At 35.7% G+C, this 19,415-nt stretch overlaps 2 protein-coding genes and 2 long non-coding RNA genes across 7 annotated transcripts; 1 reads left to right on the top strand and 3 right to left on the bottom strand.

Moving 5' to 3' along the window:
• Positions 1–362: 362 nt before the first annotated feature.
• On the bottom strand, positions 363–3,147 carry LOC116158785 (zinc finger MYND domain-containing protein 10). The gene is made up of 6 exons (XM_031471624.1): positions 1,791–3,147; positions 1,629–1,737; positions 1,207–1,580; positions 991–1,153; positions 607–947; positions 363–556 (listed from the first exon to the last, which is right to left on the bottom strand). Exons 1-6 carry the CDS (start codon positions 1,874–1,876, stop codon positions 364–366), a joined length of 1,266 nt encoding a protein of 421 aa, XP_031327484.1. The 5' UTR covers positions 1,877–3,147; the 3' UTR covers position 363.
• A 2,727-nt stretch (positions 3,148–5,874) lies between these two features.
• Positions 5,875–8,824, bottom strand: LOC116159850. The gene is made up of 2 exons (XR_004143072.1): positions 8,737–8,824; positions 5,875–6,015 (listed from the first exon to the last, which is right to left on the bottom strand). It is a non-coding gene; the product is annotated as an uncharacterized LOC116159850 (long non-coding RNA).
• Positions 8,825–9,894: 1,070 nt separating this feature from the next.
• LOC116175759 lies at positions 9,895–10,428 on the bottom strand. The gene is made up of 2 exons (XR_004146352.1): positions 10,195–10,428; positions 9,895–10,046 (listed from the first exon to the last, which is right to left on the bottom strand). It is a non-coding gene; the product is annotated as an uncharacterized LOC116175759 (long non-coding RNA).
• A 486-nt stretch (positions 10,429–10,914) lies between these two features.
• LOC116160084 lies at positions 10,915–19,067 on the top strand. Of its 4 annotated transcripts, none has more exons than XR_004143128.1 (6): positions 10,915–11,048; positions 12,441–12,655; positions 12,704–12,899; positions 15,981–16,382; positions 17,656–18,129; positions 18,845–19,067. XR_004143128.1 is itself a non-coding variant. In XM_031473224.1 (5 exons), the coding sequence occupies exons 2-5, from the start codon at positions 12,452–12,454 to the stop codon at positions 18,000–18,002; spliced, it is 1,149 nt and encodes a 382-aa protein (XP_031329084.1). In that variant the 5' UTR covers positions 12,196–12,318; positions 12,441–12,451; the 3' UTR covers positions 18,003–18,827. The 4 variants fall into 4 exon arrangements, 1 of the variants encoding a protein (XP_031329084.1); XR_004143127.1 differs by lacking the exon at positions 10,915–11,048 and adding an exon at positions 12,023–12,217; XR_004143126.1 differs by lacking the exon at positions 10,915–11,048 and adding an exon at positions 12,196–12,318.
• Positions 19,068–19,415: the final 348 nt, after the last annotated feature.

Here is a 19,415-nt window from a genome sequence, read left to right as displayed (position 1 = left end):
CAATAGCACAATAAATAGCTATTCTTAGATTCAGAATTTTTATAACAAAATGTGCCACTTATATGCATAATTATTAATAAAACAATTAAAACACCTCGGGCCTGGAGCCGCAATATTGTGCAACAACGTTCTTCCGCTCACAAATACATGCTTTTACAGAACATCCTGTTTAAGTTCCAATTACACAACTCCATTTTCAGAAGAGCTTCTTTCCTTTAAATGCGTGTCAACGCGGTTGTCTAAGGACATAGCACATATTATCTACAAGTGCAGTTTGTGAAGACTTGAAATTGATTTTAACCATATTTTATTATTAAGTACCTACTTAGGTAATTGTAAAAAAAGGTAACATATTATTTCTGCTTATGCAGCATTACAATCATCCTTATGAGTAGACCAATGAGTAACTTGGCAATTACGAGAACAATACCAAATACTTTTACACCTGGAACAACGCTGCATAGCCCCTTTTCCGCATTTAACGCAACTTTTCTCGGGTTTTTTATTGATATCTTCCAACTTTTCGAGTAGTTCGGCATTATACGCCTCGCTTAAGCTAAAACGCCATGGGCTCAACTGACTTAAGTTAACAGGAAGAACACTTACCATTGGGCGGTTTGCACAATATCGTCGTGGTTTTTACTAAAAATTTGTGGCAATTGTTGCCTTGCGATTTTTTTCCATTTTCCTTCACAGGTGGCCATGATTCTGTCTTGAATTTCGAGCATTACTTCAAGTAAGATGGGCACTGGAGGTGCGCAGGGTTGATCCGCGACCGATAGCCTATACACCCATTGTTGTAGCTCGATGAGTGGTGAGATTTGATCGATCAAAACTGGGGTTAAAAACTGCTGGAGTCTCATGAGCTGTCTACGTCTCGCGTCGGTTATATTGTAGTGTGAAGGGCACGAAGGGTCTAATAACAACTGACGTAGTGCCAACCATACCTAACACTATCTGTGAATGTCACATTAACATAAATGGTCATACTTGCGCTTCAACTTTTGCTACGGATTCGCCGTCCCAGTCCATCCATTTACCGCCCACGTATTGCTTACCTTTTCTAATCCAAGGTCTTTCTACTAACATCTGTGTCAGTAGTACAGGTACATCATCGATCCCAAACATTCGAGCTGTAACTGCTAAAGGTAATCTATAAAAACACTTAGACAATTGTTTGCAAAAGAAAAAAGTTCAGAATCTTACCTATCTAAGCAGTCTCCAAGGTATCTTAAAATCGTTAAAGATCGTATACCAATATCAAACGCTAAATCGTCTCGCTGTCGGATCAGCTCTACCTTGCTATTATCTTCGTTTTCGCTATTTTCCTTAAGTACAAGCAGTTGAGATACCGTACCGTACGAGTAGTGTAAAAGATCTGCTGCAGCATCGCCTAATGCTTGAGCGGCATTTGCGTGATACGTGACAAGTTCTAGTAATGCTACACAAACGGCTTCATGATAAAGAACCGAATATGCGACAAAAGTGCAAGGCGGATCATTTTCCATTCGTAAAAGAAGAGGTAGCACTTTGCGTTTCCATACATTTGAAAGTATAGCTTCATGCACCAATATCATGATCTATTACCAACATTAATTTTGAGTGAATTACAAAAACGCAAAACTTACTTTCCCAAATGATACCAATGCCTCCTGTACGTATTCTTCTTTTACAGCTGCTGCTTCTATAAGTGCTTCTTGGTTTAGTTTTTGCAATCGTTGATGCCATTCTAACCAGCTGAAATGGAATTAGGTACTTGCGAGCATACTTCTTTTAAATCCAAAATGTACCTTTTACTACCAAGACTTGCCATATCTTGTGCTTTCATAGTGTCGATGTATAAATCAATTTCTGTTGACAATAAAATACTATCCATTGCGCAGAAAGATGTTTTGGAGTCGTTGACAAAATTGCTAGACTTGTCAAAGATATGCCTCTTTCAAATATCCAAATAAACAAACGTTCGGCTTCGGTATCTAAGCTTTCATTATTGATCAAGCAAGATCAAATCAATATGCTGCACAGGGCTGTATTTCCAGTTTTTCGGGAATACTGCTTCAAATTTTCATTTTGCGTCCTTGAATCCGTTTCACAAAAGGACCGAAGTGCACGCGGTGAGCGTTGTCGTTGAGCGCGGATGTGGGTCTTCTGACTGATGGAGTGTAGCGCGAGGTCGAGCTCATCGAGTTGGCGAGTCGAACTGGTTCTGTAAGTGGTGAGTTATTTCTTGAAACGCCGACGAAGCAGGAATTCCTTAGATCGAAATTTCTGCTGCATCATTCGCGATGGGATTATCACATTAATCGCGATCCTCTTGGTTTTTGTTTCCATCATACATTTGCGCTAAAACAGTCATCAGTTTCTTCATCATCGCTATCATGTGATAGGACCTGATGCGAATTATTACCTCTGGTACCTACCACCACAATTCCCGCATATAACGGAGCATTTTAACCCAGATTTTCTGGATCCATTTTTGCTTTTGCAAAATATAATCAGTTTTAATAAGGTTTCTGGAGCTGGGTTTCGAGTGTAGTAACAAGAATGTACATGTTTCTGTTCCATCTTCCATCCCCATTACTCTGCATTTTGTTACATTCCTCTACTGAATCTGGCGATTGGTTCGGAACAAATGTTCACGTGTTGCTGCTTCTGTTGGTGGTAGCGACGCAATATCAAATTTACTCTTATATGCCGATTTTGTGAATCATCCTACATCTATAAGTTATTTGACATGCTTTTTTTTACTTTTCACATAACTGATATGTAACCGTATAATTCTAAAAGGAAGCGTTCTCCAGCTTCAGCAATGATCTCTGGATCAGCGTTTGGATGTTTAAATACCTGGATAACTGGAAGCACTGCGAGTAAGGGAGGTATTTCAATGGAGTCAAAAATGACCCCCCACTTCTTTGACGGAAATGCACGTTTTGGAGCACCAGGATCCAGGAATCAAACATCAAACAAAATCTCAATGATGTCGGTCTGTCGCTCTGTCGGTTCGTCTGTAGGTACTCTCATTTCCGGCTAAACGGCTGAACCGGATTGGACTCAAATTTGGTACACATAATCTTAGGCATAAATGGGTAGAATTGCGCATACGCTGGTGTGCGGGTGGTATCTGTGCTAGAGACTGCAATTTTTTTATGTTTCATTGTAACGTCACAAAAATTACCAAACATTTTAAAGAAAACCGTTATAAATGCCATGAATTGTTGTAGTGGTTATTCTTTAGCATAACCACTACTATTCTGAACAATTTAAGTACACAACCACCAAAACTGTGCCGGAGATGGAGCCGCAATAGCGATATTATTGTATTCGGTCTTTTTTATTGCTCCACCGGGTGAAGCAAGCGGAGGAAATGAGGGGAACTTTCAGAAAATACTTAGTTTATCACACACTAACAACTCACCAAAAATCAGCTAGTTACTAATTTTGTCTATTTTTTAACCTAAAGTGCCTGGGCTACATAATAAGGCCGAATTGCATTGTTTTTATTTCAGAAAACAAACGAATAACCAAAAACAATTGAATTTTTTTAAATAGCAATGCATACCTTCACCAGGCTAATTTAATAGAGTTTTTTTTATTTTCAATGACGTAACACGTTAGCAACCGTGTAGAAGAAGCATTTTGTGATAGATTATGCTACTGCTTTGCAATTAACATTTTGAACATTCATTGCGATGAAAACCATTTTACTGCTAATTTCGTTTTGTCTTCAAGATTTAATAAGAACCGTACACGTTCATTTATTTTATTTTGATGTAGGATATCTGGATTAATGTTATTTATCTAATTATGATAAATTAAAAAAAAAATTCTTGAACAAGGGTACTTACATGTTCTTATCATCGAAAAAGGAAAAACGTCGCTATCAAATGAGCCTAATGAAAAGGTGCACTGCCATTTAAAAAAATTCGTTACTCATTTGTTTTTGTTTTGTTTTCTGAAATAAAAACAACTGAATGCTTCCTTATTATGGGAATTAAAATGTTAAACAACTTTCATATAGAAAAATTTTGTATACCTACAGTCGATATTTACAGAGATATATACTATATATTCCATACATAATGGGCACCGTGTATACTGTATAATAATACTTCATGGCCGACTTTAATTATAATAATTTCCCAAACGGCAAGTAATAGTAGCATATCAACCATTTTAATTGTTTAATAACTCAACAATGGTTTAAGGTAGAGGTATGGTGTGGTATATCTTTGAATTCAGAAAAATATGGACATTACGAAAATAAAATAAAATACAGGGTGTTCTATTTAAAACATATATCTATATATTATTTTGTTATCGCTTAGCTATCCATGGTGCGTTACTGTATTTTTTGGTATATAGTAAGATGACTCGTTGTCATTCCTACAACTTTTATATTTAATCTATCTATCTCAGTATCAATGTACTTTCATTCATGGTAAACACCCACTACTACCAAAATAAATAATCTCTGCATTAATAAATTAATAAATGATCAGATATAGCTGTTTTTATTCTAATTTCTTAGACTTTTCTCACTGGCATGAGTAAGTTGAAAATTGGGCGCTTAAATAGGCGTCCACTATAATAGTCAAAATTCACAATCAGTGACAATGTTATTTTAAAAGTAACACCTGTATATCTTTGCGTCAATTTTTAGCGCATTTTTGCAAATTTATTTGTAAAAAGTAGCTTTTAATCTCACTTTGGCTGGCTGGCTGGCTGCAAATGTGGGCGCGTAGAAGAACTCTTGTAGAAAGGCAACGGGTGTACGTGTATCTACAAGGCCGTGAAATTTGTCAACCTTAGGGACATGGCTATATGATGTGGGGTTGGCGACATCTGGGCGTCATCCTCGAGCGTAGTATACTAACATGAAGGTTTTTCAGTTTTTTCCTATCTTCTACTACAGTTTTGGTCCGATTCTTTTCAAATTGGTGTCGTCGGAAAGATGTTGTAAACGCGCACAACTCCTGCGTGGCGGAATTTTGTTTTTTGTCCTATGGGCGAAATTAACGACATTTTGCGAGGCGCGCGCGCGCGTCTTCGAGAAGTAGTCAACTTCGGGGGGCTTTTACCTTCCGTTGCGAACTCACGCGGTTTAACGTTTCGTAAATCTCGAATCGCTGTCTCTCTTTCTCGTGTCGCCAATAGAAGCGAATTGCGGGTGGGTGAAGGGGACGTCGGAAGTGGCTACCGTCAAAGGGAATGTGGTAGCCCCCGACACGATTTTAACTTTAAAAGCGAATTGCGGGTGCACGCGGAAAGTGGGAAACAGTTAGTGAATGTAGTAGCCTTCGACAAGATCTGTTATTGATGGTTGAGTCGAAAGTGGCTAATAGAATACTGATCTGCCACACAAAAATGCGCTGAAGTCCCTTCGATCTCACACGAGGACTTTGATAATTTTTTACCTTCTTTTTCCCGATTACATGATGTATCATAAGTAACCCATATATTTAGCCATGAAAATCAATAAAAATCCTTCCTGTTTTTAAGTAGTAGGCCATGGATTCATCGAGATTTTGTTTTGTTTATTGTATCCATAGTAACTAGTCGATACTGCATAAAACTGTGCTGACGTTCTCTACTTGTGCGTACATACCTAACGTATTTTAAATGACAGTTTTTTGTCTTAGGAATTCGGACACCTAGTTTCTTTAAATGATTGAAGCTTCCTTTTGTATGAAACTGGGAAAGCGATAAAATATAATAGTTTCTCACAAGAAAATAATCCAGTGCTTTATTTAAAAGTAACGAAATTACTTCTTACAAAATTAAACTTGAGATCCCTATTTAATTCTAATTCATACGAACAAATAGCGTCGATAATGAAAGTACAAGTATTCCACAACATAAACATAAGCATCTTACCTTTAATGACGAACTCACCAGTATAGGAAGAGGACTCTGTTCCGGTGTTTCTAGCGATTCACTCTAAAACGATTGCTTGAGGAGTCAAAATACTTGCATTCCGATCCACGATCGACTGCGTTAATTAACGTGTTGCAATTCCTGAAAGAGTTACACACACAGTTACATTTATAACACCACTAGGGGTAGGGAATGCAATACTGCAGCAAAATCTCAATCCCGGTATTTGCGGGATCGTTAGATGTTAATCCCGCGGGATCCCGGTATTTGCGGCATCCCGCAAAATTTTAAATAAATAATTGGCAAATAAGCAATTTTGTGCGGTTAATTTCTGTATTAAAATAAATCGCTAATTATCACAATATTGAACAAAAAAGTACCTTCAGCCTTCTTGGATCTCAAAAAAAGGTGAACTTCTAAAGTGCCTCAAAAATCATAGTAGGTACATTTTTAACGAAAAAAGTTTAACAATTATTTAAAAAATAACTTCTCCGTTATGCGTTTCATTAACAAACTAAACAGTCGTCCCCTTCTTGGTCGACTTCATTTATGTGCGGGATTGATCCCGCAAAAATGCTGCGGGAGCCAGGGATTTCGGGATCCTGCGATCCCGGTATTGCATGCCCTAAACACCACCTGAAACAAATCGATCATGCTTCAATCGCTTAGTAAAGCTAAAAGTACTCACATTTTCAAAATTTTAAAAAACATCAGTATAATCCCTTGACGAGGAATCACCCACTAATTTTAAACTTGATTAATTGAAGAAAAGAAAAGTTAACATAATGAGCCATTGACCCAGTTTCTTTATATCCGCTCCAAGCGCTGTGTGCTGTAGGTTATCTCAGTAAGTACTAAGGCGTTGTCCTTGTACTTGTAAAAAATTTAATTCCTTTTTAGCGCATTTCCACAAAAATTTAAAAAAAATGCGCTATTGTGGCCACTTTGTCCGTCCGTCCGTCCGCTAACTTTGCGACGCTACTAGTTTTTTATCTTAAGAGCTATTGTTCTACTTTTTTCGCTATTTGGTTCGTTATGGTGTCGAGTCTTGCACCAAGGAAGGATTTTTTTCTGTACCGCTTACAAAAAAAGTTATTGTAAAAAAAACAAAAAAAACCGTTTTTTACATGTTCCATAATTTTACACTTTTGCCGTTTATTAACGATCCTAGAGATCGTTTATAATTTTGCATTGCTATCTCTCGCCTGCCGGTTGATTTCTCCGTCTGTTCCTTTGTCTGTCTGTCCATCTATCTGTCCGTGTGAACGATAACTTTGTTTAGAAATGTTCGATCGCTTTTACATCTCCGTTAGTTATGAACTAAATTGCATGAAATTCAATATGGGCATAGCTTTAGCCATATAATACGCAATGCCAAAAGTTGAATCGAATCGATTCAAAATTCACAGGGCCCTTTTCGCATCTCGACCATTTATAAACCGAATTGCAAACTTTTTTACTTATAAAAGTATTTGAATGAAATTTGATACATAGGCACTTGGAATAAAGGAAAATCAAACGCCATTTTCAAAATTTGGTTTTGCGCATGCGCAGTGCCAACTTTTTTATTTATGGAAGAATTTAAACGAAATTTGATACATGGGCACTTGGGATAAAGGAAAATCAAACGCCAATTTCAAAATTTGGTTTTGCGCATGCGCAGTGCCAACTTTTTTTATTTATGGAAGAATTTAAACGAAATTTGATACATAGGCACTTGGGATAAAAGAAAATCAAACGCCAATTTCAAAATTTGGTTTTGCGCATGCGCAGTGCCAAGTTTTTTTATTTATGGAAGAATTTAAACGAAATTTGATACAGAAGCACTTCGAATAAAGGAAAATCAAACGCCAATTTCAAAATTTGGTTTTGCGCATGCGCAGTGCCAAGTTTTTTATTTATGGAAGAATTTCAACGAAATTTGATACATAGGCACTTGGGATAAAGGAAAATCAAACGCCAATTTCAAAATTTGGTTTTGCGCATGCGCAGTTCCAACTTTTTTATTTATGGAAGAATTTAAACGAAATTTGATACATAGGCACTTGGGATAAAGGAAAATCAAACGCCAATTTCAAAATTTGGTTTTGCGCATGCGCAGTGCCAACTTTTTATTTATGGAAGAATTTAAACGAAATTTGATACATAAGCACTTCGAATAAAGGAAAATCAAACGCCAATTTCAAAATTTGGTTTTGCGCATGCGCAGTGCCAACTTTTTTATCTATGGAACTATTTAAGTGAAATGTGATACTTAGGCGCTTGGAACAAAGGAAAATCTAACATTAGTTTTAAAATTTAGGTTTGCGCATGCGCAGTTCCAACTTTCTTATTTAGAAAGCATTGAAATGAAATTCTTCTCATAAACTGAAATTGAAGTAGCACGTCAACAATGGATTGCTCATGTGCAACGCTATATTTGTGGCCGGATTTTTACGATTTTAACAGAAGTTGCATCTTACAAATGGGAAATGAATGCAAGTGGAAATGCGCTTTATGTAAATCGTTTACGATTACTTTTTAACTTGTTACAGTTTCTACAGTTTCCTTTCGGGGCGATAATTGATAAACGTTGCTCAAGACGACTTCCATTGGCAACGTCGACGAAAGCATAACATTCCATTTTGAAACATTTTTTAAGGAGCTTGCGATTTTTCTTCATCCCCAGCGTTTTTTGTAAACAGCATGCGTTCTTGTATTAGCCAACTAGCGTCTTGGTTATGGTACCATTCAGAGTGAATTAGAAAATTTCCATAAAGAAGATATCCAGTCGACATCGACAAAAATAGTGCAGATATCCCGGAATTCAAAACCACTACGTAAAAATCTTCCCGAAAGTCGATTTTCAGAGATTAAACTTACGTGCATGTAAAATTCCATCCACCTGGAGGACAACGGTTTGCTACAGTTGCAGCAATTAAATAGTTATTTACATAAAAGTCCGGAAAATGAGGAAATATTGAAATGCGATGCCCCTTTGTTGTAAATAAATAAAGCACGTAATTAAATTTACGTTACAATATACAACCAATTAAGAATTTAGGAAAATTAAAGGTGTTACTTACACGTCTTTCTCATTAAACAAGTCAACGATTACCCAACATTGCAAGCAATTTTAATTTCAAATGAATTGTCGGTGAAGATATCATACGAGCAGCGCACTCCATTCTAACACTGTTGGTGATTTCCTCATATATTACCATTTACCAGTTATCTTTTATCTGGTCAAATCTCCATACAGCGCTGTACCCGAATTTTGAAAAATAGCTAAGGTACCCTCACTACCCAAAAAATTTAATCCCTTGGCCTGCTTGACCTGCGTTCAATCAGTGTCTTGCCAGTATGTATGTAAAGTTTTTGAAAAGTCATTGTACAGCCTACAGGAAAATTGTTCAGTATTCTCCCCGAGTTATAATAAGTGTTTATTATAAACTATATAGTTGTGAAACAGCGCTGATTTGCAAAATTACATCTTGATACTACTTTTCGCGGGCGTCCGGCATCATCAGACATTCCGCTCTGTTATTAATTCTTCATTATGTAGTTCAATGGTACAGCGTTGGGCTATAAAGCCGGAGGTCGGGTCTTCGAATCTGGGCTGAGGTAATAATTTTGTATTTTCCTTAGACCAATTTCGAGCATTCTGCCGGCTATTCCGAATTAGGTTTTCCTGCAGTTTTCTTAGTTCGTAAGGTACCTATCTACCGGAGTAGTATAGAACAACTTAAGACCTTCTGCAGAGACACCTCTAAAAAGCATGACCTATGCGGGTCACTGTAATTGGGCGCAAGTCTTTTTAGGGTCCAGAACAAGAAAGGGATAATAAATAAATAAATTATATTGACTTAGGAGCACTATTACCAATTATCACTTATTCAATGGTGTTAGGTACTTCTAAGTTTCTAAAGGGGAGATATCAGGTAGCTAGTGTCACATGGTGTTAGCTCTTTAGATTGCAATGAAGAGATGTGCGGCGTTTCACAAAGTTCAATTTTGGTCCGCTCCTGTTTATTACATACGTCTTGTAATGTGTTTTATTCAATTTAAATTAAACGTCAATATGTAATCTACATTTTATTCAACTCTATACATAGTAATTAAAATTCTATGTAGACAAAAAACTGTACGTTCCTGCTGCCTGCTATTCCGGACAGCACTTGGCTCCAGATCTGCTAAAAAAAGAAACAAACTGTATTTTTATGCGGATAATGTAAATGATATTGTACATATATGTACATAATACGATTTATAATTAATGTCACTTAATAAAGCCGGACTAATTCTATAAGACATTATATAATAGCAAAAAATAGTACTTACGCCTTAGCTACGACAAGAATCAAACCCACGAATTTCATTTTTAAGCTGTTAGTATTGCGAACGCTCTACTTAATAATAATATCGACGAATGCCCATTCTTTTATACTAATGCTTAGTCTTTCCCTCTCCCAGTGATTTTACTCTGCCAAATAAATTTTATGAATATCAAATAACCTCAAGTAGTGAGATTATTTCGAAAATAGACATTTATCGTCAACTTATGCGCAAAACCGAAAACACTCAGTATCACCATAGTAACTCATTTATAGTTAATGACAAAACATACATATATTTGCAGGTCATTGAAAATTAAAAACGTCAATTATTAATTGTGAATACCTACTAAATCACAAGATTGCCCTTATTTCGTATAGTTTCTGGAACTTCTTGCTCATTCACGATCATAGAACTTGTTCTGGGTTCACGATGAATTGAATTATTTAAAATTACGTTTGACGTTTGGATGGTTTCAATCACATTAACAAATTCGAACCACGCATACTCGATCAAACATGATGAATTATTTTGTAAACGAATTTTGACGAAGAAAACTATTTGTAAAACATAAAATTGTGTATGTACCACGGGCATAAACTGATGTTTATACTCTCGGCGAGCTTTTTAACTCGTCGCCCTCGAGAATATAAACATCACTATTATGCCCTTAATACATAAATAACTATTATGGGTGGTGCTTGTCAAAATCTCTAGGTATTAATTGTTCTTCCAGTGGCAGATTTTCCGGTTTCCCGGTTTCCCGTCAAACAGAACACAACTCAAATTCCGATAGTATAAATTGGTATCTCGTTGTGGAGAAAATGGTCGCCGGAAACTGATACTTAAATTTTCTATAAGTAGGTAACATAGCATTTTATTTTACTATACATGACTTGTTAGGCCTAGAATAATTCTTTCTTTTTATCACAAATTAACCTTGTATACAAATTCAGCAGCATTTCAATATGTTATTTACGGCTTCCGTCCCATTTAAACCTAAGTTGGGTTTAAAGGAAAAGCGCTGACTAATTTCTATATACCTATAAAGTTGTCAGAATTTAGTTAATTTATGTATAACGTATGTGACCATGCAAAACGGCTGCCTTGTCGACCATATGGACGCAATAAAGGAGTTTTTCATAGTATGTTACGTAGTTAGCCTTGAGCAGTTAGGTACATTTTGAGTCTTATCAAAATCAGTCGTCAACAAAATACTTGTAACTTATCTACTCAAAGTAATCGATTTATATAATGTGAACAATAAAATTATTCGTTGGTTGCGAAACAACCTGATGGTCCTTTATTCGAAGAGTCGGAGATCAATCCAAGATCTCAAACATTGACCCATTCGAGCAACGAGATGTGTTTGCGTCGCCATAACTTGAATTTTCAATATTATGTGTGATATGACAAGTATGGAACTATAGTTTGTGGCTGTTGCAAAAGTAAAATAAAGATACCTACCAATAAACCACAATAATGTTTTTAAACCTTGAACGCGCTTCAACAGCAAGCCTGTCATCATTAGCTCAACAATAAAGTACAAATACGATCTTAATTTATATTAATTACAACTGAAAGTAAAAGTTTACGAGTTCTGATTGAATATACAAATAGGTACAATTCTCAGATTAACAACAATTACACCAAAACTAGGTACCTACATGAAATATTGGGCTCATCTGCAGCGACTGCAGCATCAACATCTAGTATAAAATTGAATAGAGCACATAGGAAACCCATATAATTTAAATAAAATCCCGTTCAACGAAGGGAACATACCATCAGGAGGTCTTCACATTTTTATAGCAGGATAAATAAAATCGATATAAGTTACACATTTTGGGCTTTTATTTAAATTATATGAGTTTCCATTCTACTCTATTCAATTGATTTTGATTCTGCAATATTTCATATAGTTTTGGTGTAATTGAATAACGCCCTTAAAAAATCATGGTGGAAAAGTTTGTTTGAATCCCCAATCTCGTTGTTCGTAGTTAAAATGGCGGCGATGCCAATTGCTCAGGTAAATTTCCTCTTTCACCTCTCACGTAAACTTGACAGTACGGCATCGTTCGTAACCGATAATCGTTATTTTAACCATTTTAACAATAAAAAGTTGTACCCGTAAGTAGAAATATTTGACGTTAATTAGCGACAATCGTTAAAGCGGCCAGTCGTAAATTACCAAATTTTTGCGATTAATCTACTTGCTGTGTGCAGTAATATGCCTAAATGTAAAATTACAGGTAGTCCTGATATGGAACAAGTCAAGAAACGTGCACCGAAAACCAGTAGGCGCCAGTATATGCTCTTCTTGGAAGAGTTAGCACGGAATGAAGTGTTTCGTTGTAAAAGGGTTTCCCAAGACAATCTCAATATCATCGAGGATACCTGGAAGAACCTTACTTTATCGTTAAATAGAGTCGGCGGTCCTCAGCGAGATACGCATGCATGGAAGAGGGTATACCTAAGTGAAATGCAGAGTGGTTTTAGTAGATTTTTGTTTTAGATTTTTTGTGACTGGAAGTCGGCCGTCAAAAAAAGGGCACGACTTGTTCGAGCTTCCACAACAGAATTGCATGACAAACCACTTACCGATCTAGAATTGAAATTGCTAGAAATACTAGGAAATACTGTAGTCCATGACGTGAATAATATTTATCCTATTCACTCGGTAACAGTTGATGATCCACTTGCAATCTATGGTAATTAATAACGGGTGATCAAAAATGAGTTGCTGTCGAGTCTCCTTTGGAAGTTTGCAAGTTAAGTACCTACGATTTTACATGTAAACAAAAATTCCAAAGGTGACTCGGCAACTCATTTTTGATTGCATGGAAGTAATGTACTGTTGTTGTTCACGTACTGTTGTATAATAGCAGGTACCATTCCAGAACTACAACTTTTTTTTCACTAAGCAAGGCTTAATGCAACCTTGAAACATATATTACATTTATTACAACCACACAAAGATCATACTACACTAGATAGACCACACTTGTAGGTATAAATTTTTGTCCCTCGTAATTTGTCCTCTAGAATAAGTCCACTCTCTGTCCTCATAGGCTATGTTTTTAGCACAATAGTACAAACTACCTGACTAGAAAGGAAGGGGAAATGCTATAAAGCACAGTTATTTTTAGAACAAAGGGCTGTGACCTGTGTGGGTTTCTGAAATCTGGTGCAATATGCTTGATTGTACCATTGTATGTACTTTACTGTAAATTAAAATACCTTCGTTTCTAATTTAACTTGTCAGACTTATAGTATGTTAGTTTAGATAGTGTAATACTCCCACGTAGCGTCTTCATCCAAACAGATTGGCGAATACCTAGACGGGTGGATGTTTCATTTACAAAATACCATTAAGTGCTCTTGAATTATAAAGACATGGGGAAGAGAGACAAATGTGTATTCATAAACTGCAAAAAATCTAAAGAACATCAGCCGGGTTTGCATCATCACAGAATTCCGAAGGATGAAATTCGTGCTCGTCAATGGATACTGAACTCTGGTAAATATCTCATTTCTTAGTCAGATTGTTTACATACAGTGCATGTAGTAAACTGAAAGAAAAGGAAAATACATAGTTTATGGGAGATGCAGGTAAAATTAAAAATTTCGGAAAAAACCCGCAGACATGTCAGGTTCGAGTGATAAATTCAAATAACAATTATTCAATTCATAAAAACGAACTTATATTTGTAACATTTCATAGAATATGTTCTATATTCTATTTCATATTAAAACCATAGAATCTATAGCATATGTCTGTGATTGAAACTCAAAATTATGTAATTAAAATATACAGGGCACAGGAAAAAAAAGGATGAAAATATATCTTGTTCCAACCAAACCAAAGGTCCAAAATATTTTGTTTGAGAACTACATTTTGCGTTTCATGGTGAAGAAATTATGTTTGCGCTTCGTAGTAATCTCAATATTATTTATTGTTATTATTTTATTGTAATTTCTCAATTAAACATGAACGCAGATTATAATATGTGGTAAATGAAATTCGCTATTTTTGGGATTAACCACATCGTCTCAAAGGCGGAGATTTATGCGTGTATATTTGTTTTCATATAGTGAAATAAAGGGAACTCTTCAATAGTTAGGAAGAGAGATGGATGGTAGGTACCTGTCTTAAGCAGTCAACATAACCTTTCGCTGCTTTAACATTTGCGGCCTTCATTGTTGCCAAAAGCGCAACCGTATAAAACTAGTTTCACTGGGAACTGTTTTACAACAATAAGGTCGCAAAAGCTAAAGCATGGAAAAGTTTCATGAAAAATTAATTTCACTTATCTGTGATACAAATTGTCGATGCACTCGTTTGCATAAGTCGTGCTACTTGGATAATTTAGTCCTAATACATGTCACGTATATTTTTTTAACCAAAGTATTTCTAGGAAAGGCAAATATATCGCATATAGTAAAAATTATGTGTGCGCATGCGCAGTTTATGCCAACTTTCTTATTTATGGAGACATTTCTTTGAAATTCTACCCATAGATGATTCTAGTAAAGAAAAACAGCTGTGGCCTTTTGGCAAGTAGGTACTAATCAAAATATAGAAAATGCACTAAAGTTACTCGCCTTAGGGCGAAAAGCTTTTTTTTGTTTCTTACGTCCTAGAAAATGTAGTATTTATGTAAAAGTTAGGGGATACAATTTACAATGGGTCTTTACTGCACAGAAACAATAACTCGATAAAACTGCTCTAATTCTCAACTGTCTTTCCTGGAAGTGGCGTGCGAAGTCCCTTATGTTTGCGAATTTCCGACTCTCCTGTCAAGGGTGCATCCCCGTGGCGATTTCTCAGATCTGAAAATTTAAACGAGCGAAACAGGCTTCTGTTTTTTTCGGAGTGTTTTCATAGGAATGGTTTTTTCTTTCCGGAATCATCGGAATGTTTTTTATGGTTCCAGAATCTTTTTTCCATTGGAAAGTTTTTCATCATTCCGGCATCATTGGAATGCTCTTTTAACTTTTTTCATTGAAATGTTTTTTTTTTGTATCATTCTGGTATCGGAATGTTTGTTTATCATTCCACAATACCTCTTTCTCCAATTTCAACTGATATTTTTTATCATTCCAATATTTCATCGGAATGCTACCTTTATTACTATTATTTTTTATCATTACAGTATTTGTTTTCTTTCTTTTTTATTTATTTTTGAATTTTATTTATTTTTGTTTGTTTGAAATGTGTTTGCCTGGGATTGCCCCAACAGCAATGAATACAGCTTTTTTTAAATTTTTTGCAATTAAAACTATTATCAACGCTACTTCCAATTTTTCATTAGCATTCTTGTGGTGTGAAGACCAAGCATTCAATTGCCCATGAAGGAGCTGCTGTAGTTCATGCGTCTTCCTTGCAAATACCCTGTTTCGAATGGTGGATGGACGTTTTTATTTTAATATTAAGTGTCCTCCACCAGCTACCTGCTAACCGTCTACATACCGCCACTATAGATCATTTGGTGCGAAAAAAAATAATTATTATTTATTATGGAAAACTGATACATTGACAGTAAGGGGTAAGCTTCCCTTAAATTATGCAAACCTACTTCAATTGATGTAAACGGAACGAATGCTTCATTTATGGAATGACCTAGCGCTGAAGCATCTGCAACCATACAAATTTGATTTTCTCGTTACTTGTTTATTTATAACTGAGTTTATAACCCTAACTAATTAATGTGGTGCCAAGCAAGAATTGCAGTTGAAATTCTTTTCTAATTTCATTTTCGCTCAACTTTATATAGGTATGGTTTTTTTAGGAAACACTACGTTGGTAGGAATGCCTACAGAAGCGTTATACAATCGTGTTGTCTGTGACCATCATTTTAACGATACCGATTTCTTAAATGCAAGCAAAGTCCACTTAACCAAAACTGCAATTCCCAAACCACATTACGAAGTTAAGACTGTAATAAAGATTGAACCTTCAAGTGAAGAAGAACCTCCTGCAACTCAAACACAGCAGTATCCAGGACCCTCTAGAACCACTTCACCTGTATCTTCAACATCAATTGCAGCTGTTACTGGGACCATCGTTACGCCAGAAACCGAAAATTGGTTGCAGGACATTAGTTGCATACAAAACCAACCAAATCGACAACTTAAAGAGCAGACCGGTGAAATGAAACAAGAGTTAATGAGAACATTATATACCTATGAAGGTACATTTTGTTATTAATTTTATCAACTTATTCATTGTCTAAATTGTTGCTAAGAGTCTACCGTCAATATTTTTTTTGATTTCAAGTGGATACTTTTGAAATTTGAAAACTCATGGCATTATATATACATTTTTGTAAAAATTCCCAAATTTAGCAGGTAAGAGACGTTTGGGGATGAACAAGTTCGTGTTCGAGTTGTATTGGTTGGTAAAAAAATACCAAGAGCACGCGTAAACCTTCCAGAGTATGTTTTTTTTTTAATTCTAGCAACCCATCTGCAACAGATAATTGGCGATCTTGTCCTGAACTCTTGAGGGACGTCCACCTCCAAATGTAATTTTATCTTAATAAATGGAAAGTTCAGTAGGTCATGTAACATGTTTATGTGTCTTGTCTTTTAGACAATATCCATTCTTTGTACTTCTATCATATTTTTATAGAACTACTTAGAACGCAAAATAACTTGCTTATACACTTACTATCTATTATAGTGTTGTATGATCTTTGGACAATGCAATGAAATACTAAAGAGTATTCTGCCATTAGCTAAAAGTGGAATTACACCATACCACACACCAACACCCTTAAAGCAAGTAGGTATAGCAGAATATTAAACTTTCAACGGCCTTGAAAAATTGAAATTGGAAATTCTAAAATATTAATTTGCCCTCGTCTTTTAAATAAGCATTCGGACGCAGCAAAGATAATTCAAATATCTTGTCGAGAACGGTTGCAAACGGCGAATTACTTGCAGCTTTTGTTTACGGTAATGGCGCCTGAAACACAACTGTAGAAATTAAATCTTCATTGTTGTATTTGCGCAATCCCAATTTTTTTATTTGTTAAGATGACATTTTGTATGTAGGCACCTCGAATAAAAGTAAAACTAATGCCGATTTAAAAAATTTGTTTTACAAGCTATGCTTATCTGGTGGGATAGAATCAACCCCTTAAGGTATATTGTAAAAATAGCGCGTGAATGCTCTACACTCGATGTTATTTTTGTTCAAATATCAAGAAGCGCACACAAAAGAAAATATAAATAAACAATAAAGCGACTTGATATTTCGACAAAAATAACATTGAGTGTAGAGCATTCACACGCTACTAGATTAAAATGTTACTTTACTTTTGGATAGGGAAAGGAAGGCCAAAAAATTGCAAAATTTCAGAAGACCCCTTAATCTTAAGTTCTTAGAATAAACCATCTAATCAGTAATCAATGAATTGCCTCTTTTATGTTTAAAAATTTCTAATTTTGTCTTTTTCGCAGATTTGGTCAAGAAAGAAGATTTGTCCTCTCTGGACATGGAGTTTTGTGAAGAACAAACAACGAGGGCAGACGACTCAGAAGTGGAAACTCCAACAAAAAAGCGAAGCCACTCGGGTGCTTCAACAAGCTCAACTATAGAGCACCCATTTGAAAGCACAGCAATTCCACTTTCAAATGGTATGCAGGCTATAATGGAACAAAATGCAGAGTCAGAAAGAACTAAATTAAATGTATTAAATGAAATTAATGAGAGTTTAAAAAAATTAGTTGAATTGGAAGAAAAAAAGTTCAAATTAAAATTGTTTAAATTTCGTCTAAGACATCCTGAAGCTAAATATGATGAATAAAAATAATTTAAGTACAAACTTCCTCTGCGCGGCCGTTATGTTTGCATGCAATTGAAGCATCATATTTGTATGAACCAAGTAGGAGTGGATTTATCTCACGATTTATGAATAGGCGGCTATATACAGGGTACGTAAATTTATCATACTTGAGTTTCATAGTTTTGAAAAGAATTTATTGGTTTTACATTGTTAGTTAAAAGGAATAGAATAATAAATGCGTAAAAGAACGATAAAAGCGCACATGTTGGCTACACGACGAGTATGAATTACTGTCAACAGTTTCTTTTTTGTTGTTGTTGTTCTTGTTTCTTTATCTTTACTTTCGAGTGTATTGTTTTTTTTAATTTTTTTTTTCGTTTGTCAAGGTCAATGGTAGAACGCTTGATGCAGACCTTTCTGCATTTAGGCGAATTGATCTTTTTGGCTGAGATTGTTTACTTACACATTATATATACGTCTTTTTTTTTTATACTACATATATTCAGTCAATAAAGTGCAATTATTATTATTATTATTAAACAAATATAGCAAACGAGCCTCTGGGTATGGCTATAGTTTGGCATTGCGTATTATACGTATGTCTAAAGCCATGTTCATTTTGAATTTCATGCCATTCGGTAACTAACGGAATGTCAAAATGGCCTTCCCCATTGTTCATCTATATTGCCATTTCAATCCGATCTACCATTTTGATAAAGAATGTACCTGCCAAAATTTCATCGGAATCGGTAGATTCATTTCCGAGATATCGTGCTAACGGACAGACTTTGCAAAACTATGAATTTCTTATAACTAGGTATATACCCAATATGAGCATTTTAAAAAGTTGGCCACTGTTGCAGGTCCCACAGATCGCAGATTACCTTTATGAAGAATGGTGGAGGAAGTTGGGAAAGTTGAGTTATTAAATTGAAGCAGGCTATTGAAGTAAAACAATCTACAAAGAACATATATATAAGAGAAGTATATGGGTAACCGCGTACGATAGCAATGTGCAAATTGTTCGCCATAAAAGAGAGCTGCCCTATTCCTTAGTCGTCAACTCTGTATTTATGCGCAAACTCCCTAAGTAAATATTTACTTCTCTCCGCCTACTTTTAAGTAGCGCCAATTTCAAATTTCATAACCTATAACTCGAAAATAGGGTTAAAATTTTATTAAACCATTATTGTGTGCAATTACCATATGTAAACACAACCACGCACCATTCGGAAACTTCACCCAGACTTCTATTCGCTTCATGCAGGTTCATATTCACCACATTGGCCCTATTTCACCTGCCGACTCCTATCACTATTGTCTGATCCTGTGATGTCTTTAGATAAGTATACTAGATGGCCGAGGCCCACCCTCTCAACACCAGTCGCCGCCGAAGCGTTTCTTACCTGTTGACTATATCGCTTTGATTCCCCT

Source organism: Photinus pyralis, unplaced genomic scaffold (genome assembly GCF_008802855.1).
Source record: "Photinus pyralis isolate 1611_PpyrPB1 unplaced genomic scaffold, Ppyr1.3 Ppyr1.4_LG1, whole genome shotgun sequence".
NCBI classification, from domain to species: Eukaryota; Metazoa; Arthropoda; class Insecta; order Coleoptera; family Lampyridae; genus Photinus; species Photinus pyralis.
Note: the sequence above shows the minus strand (reverse complement) of the source record. Positions and strands in the feature narration are given on the sequence as shown.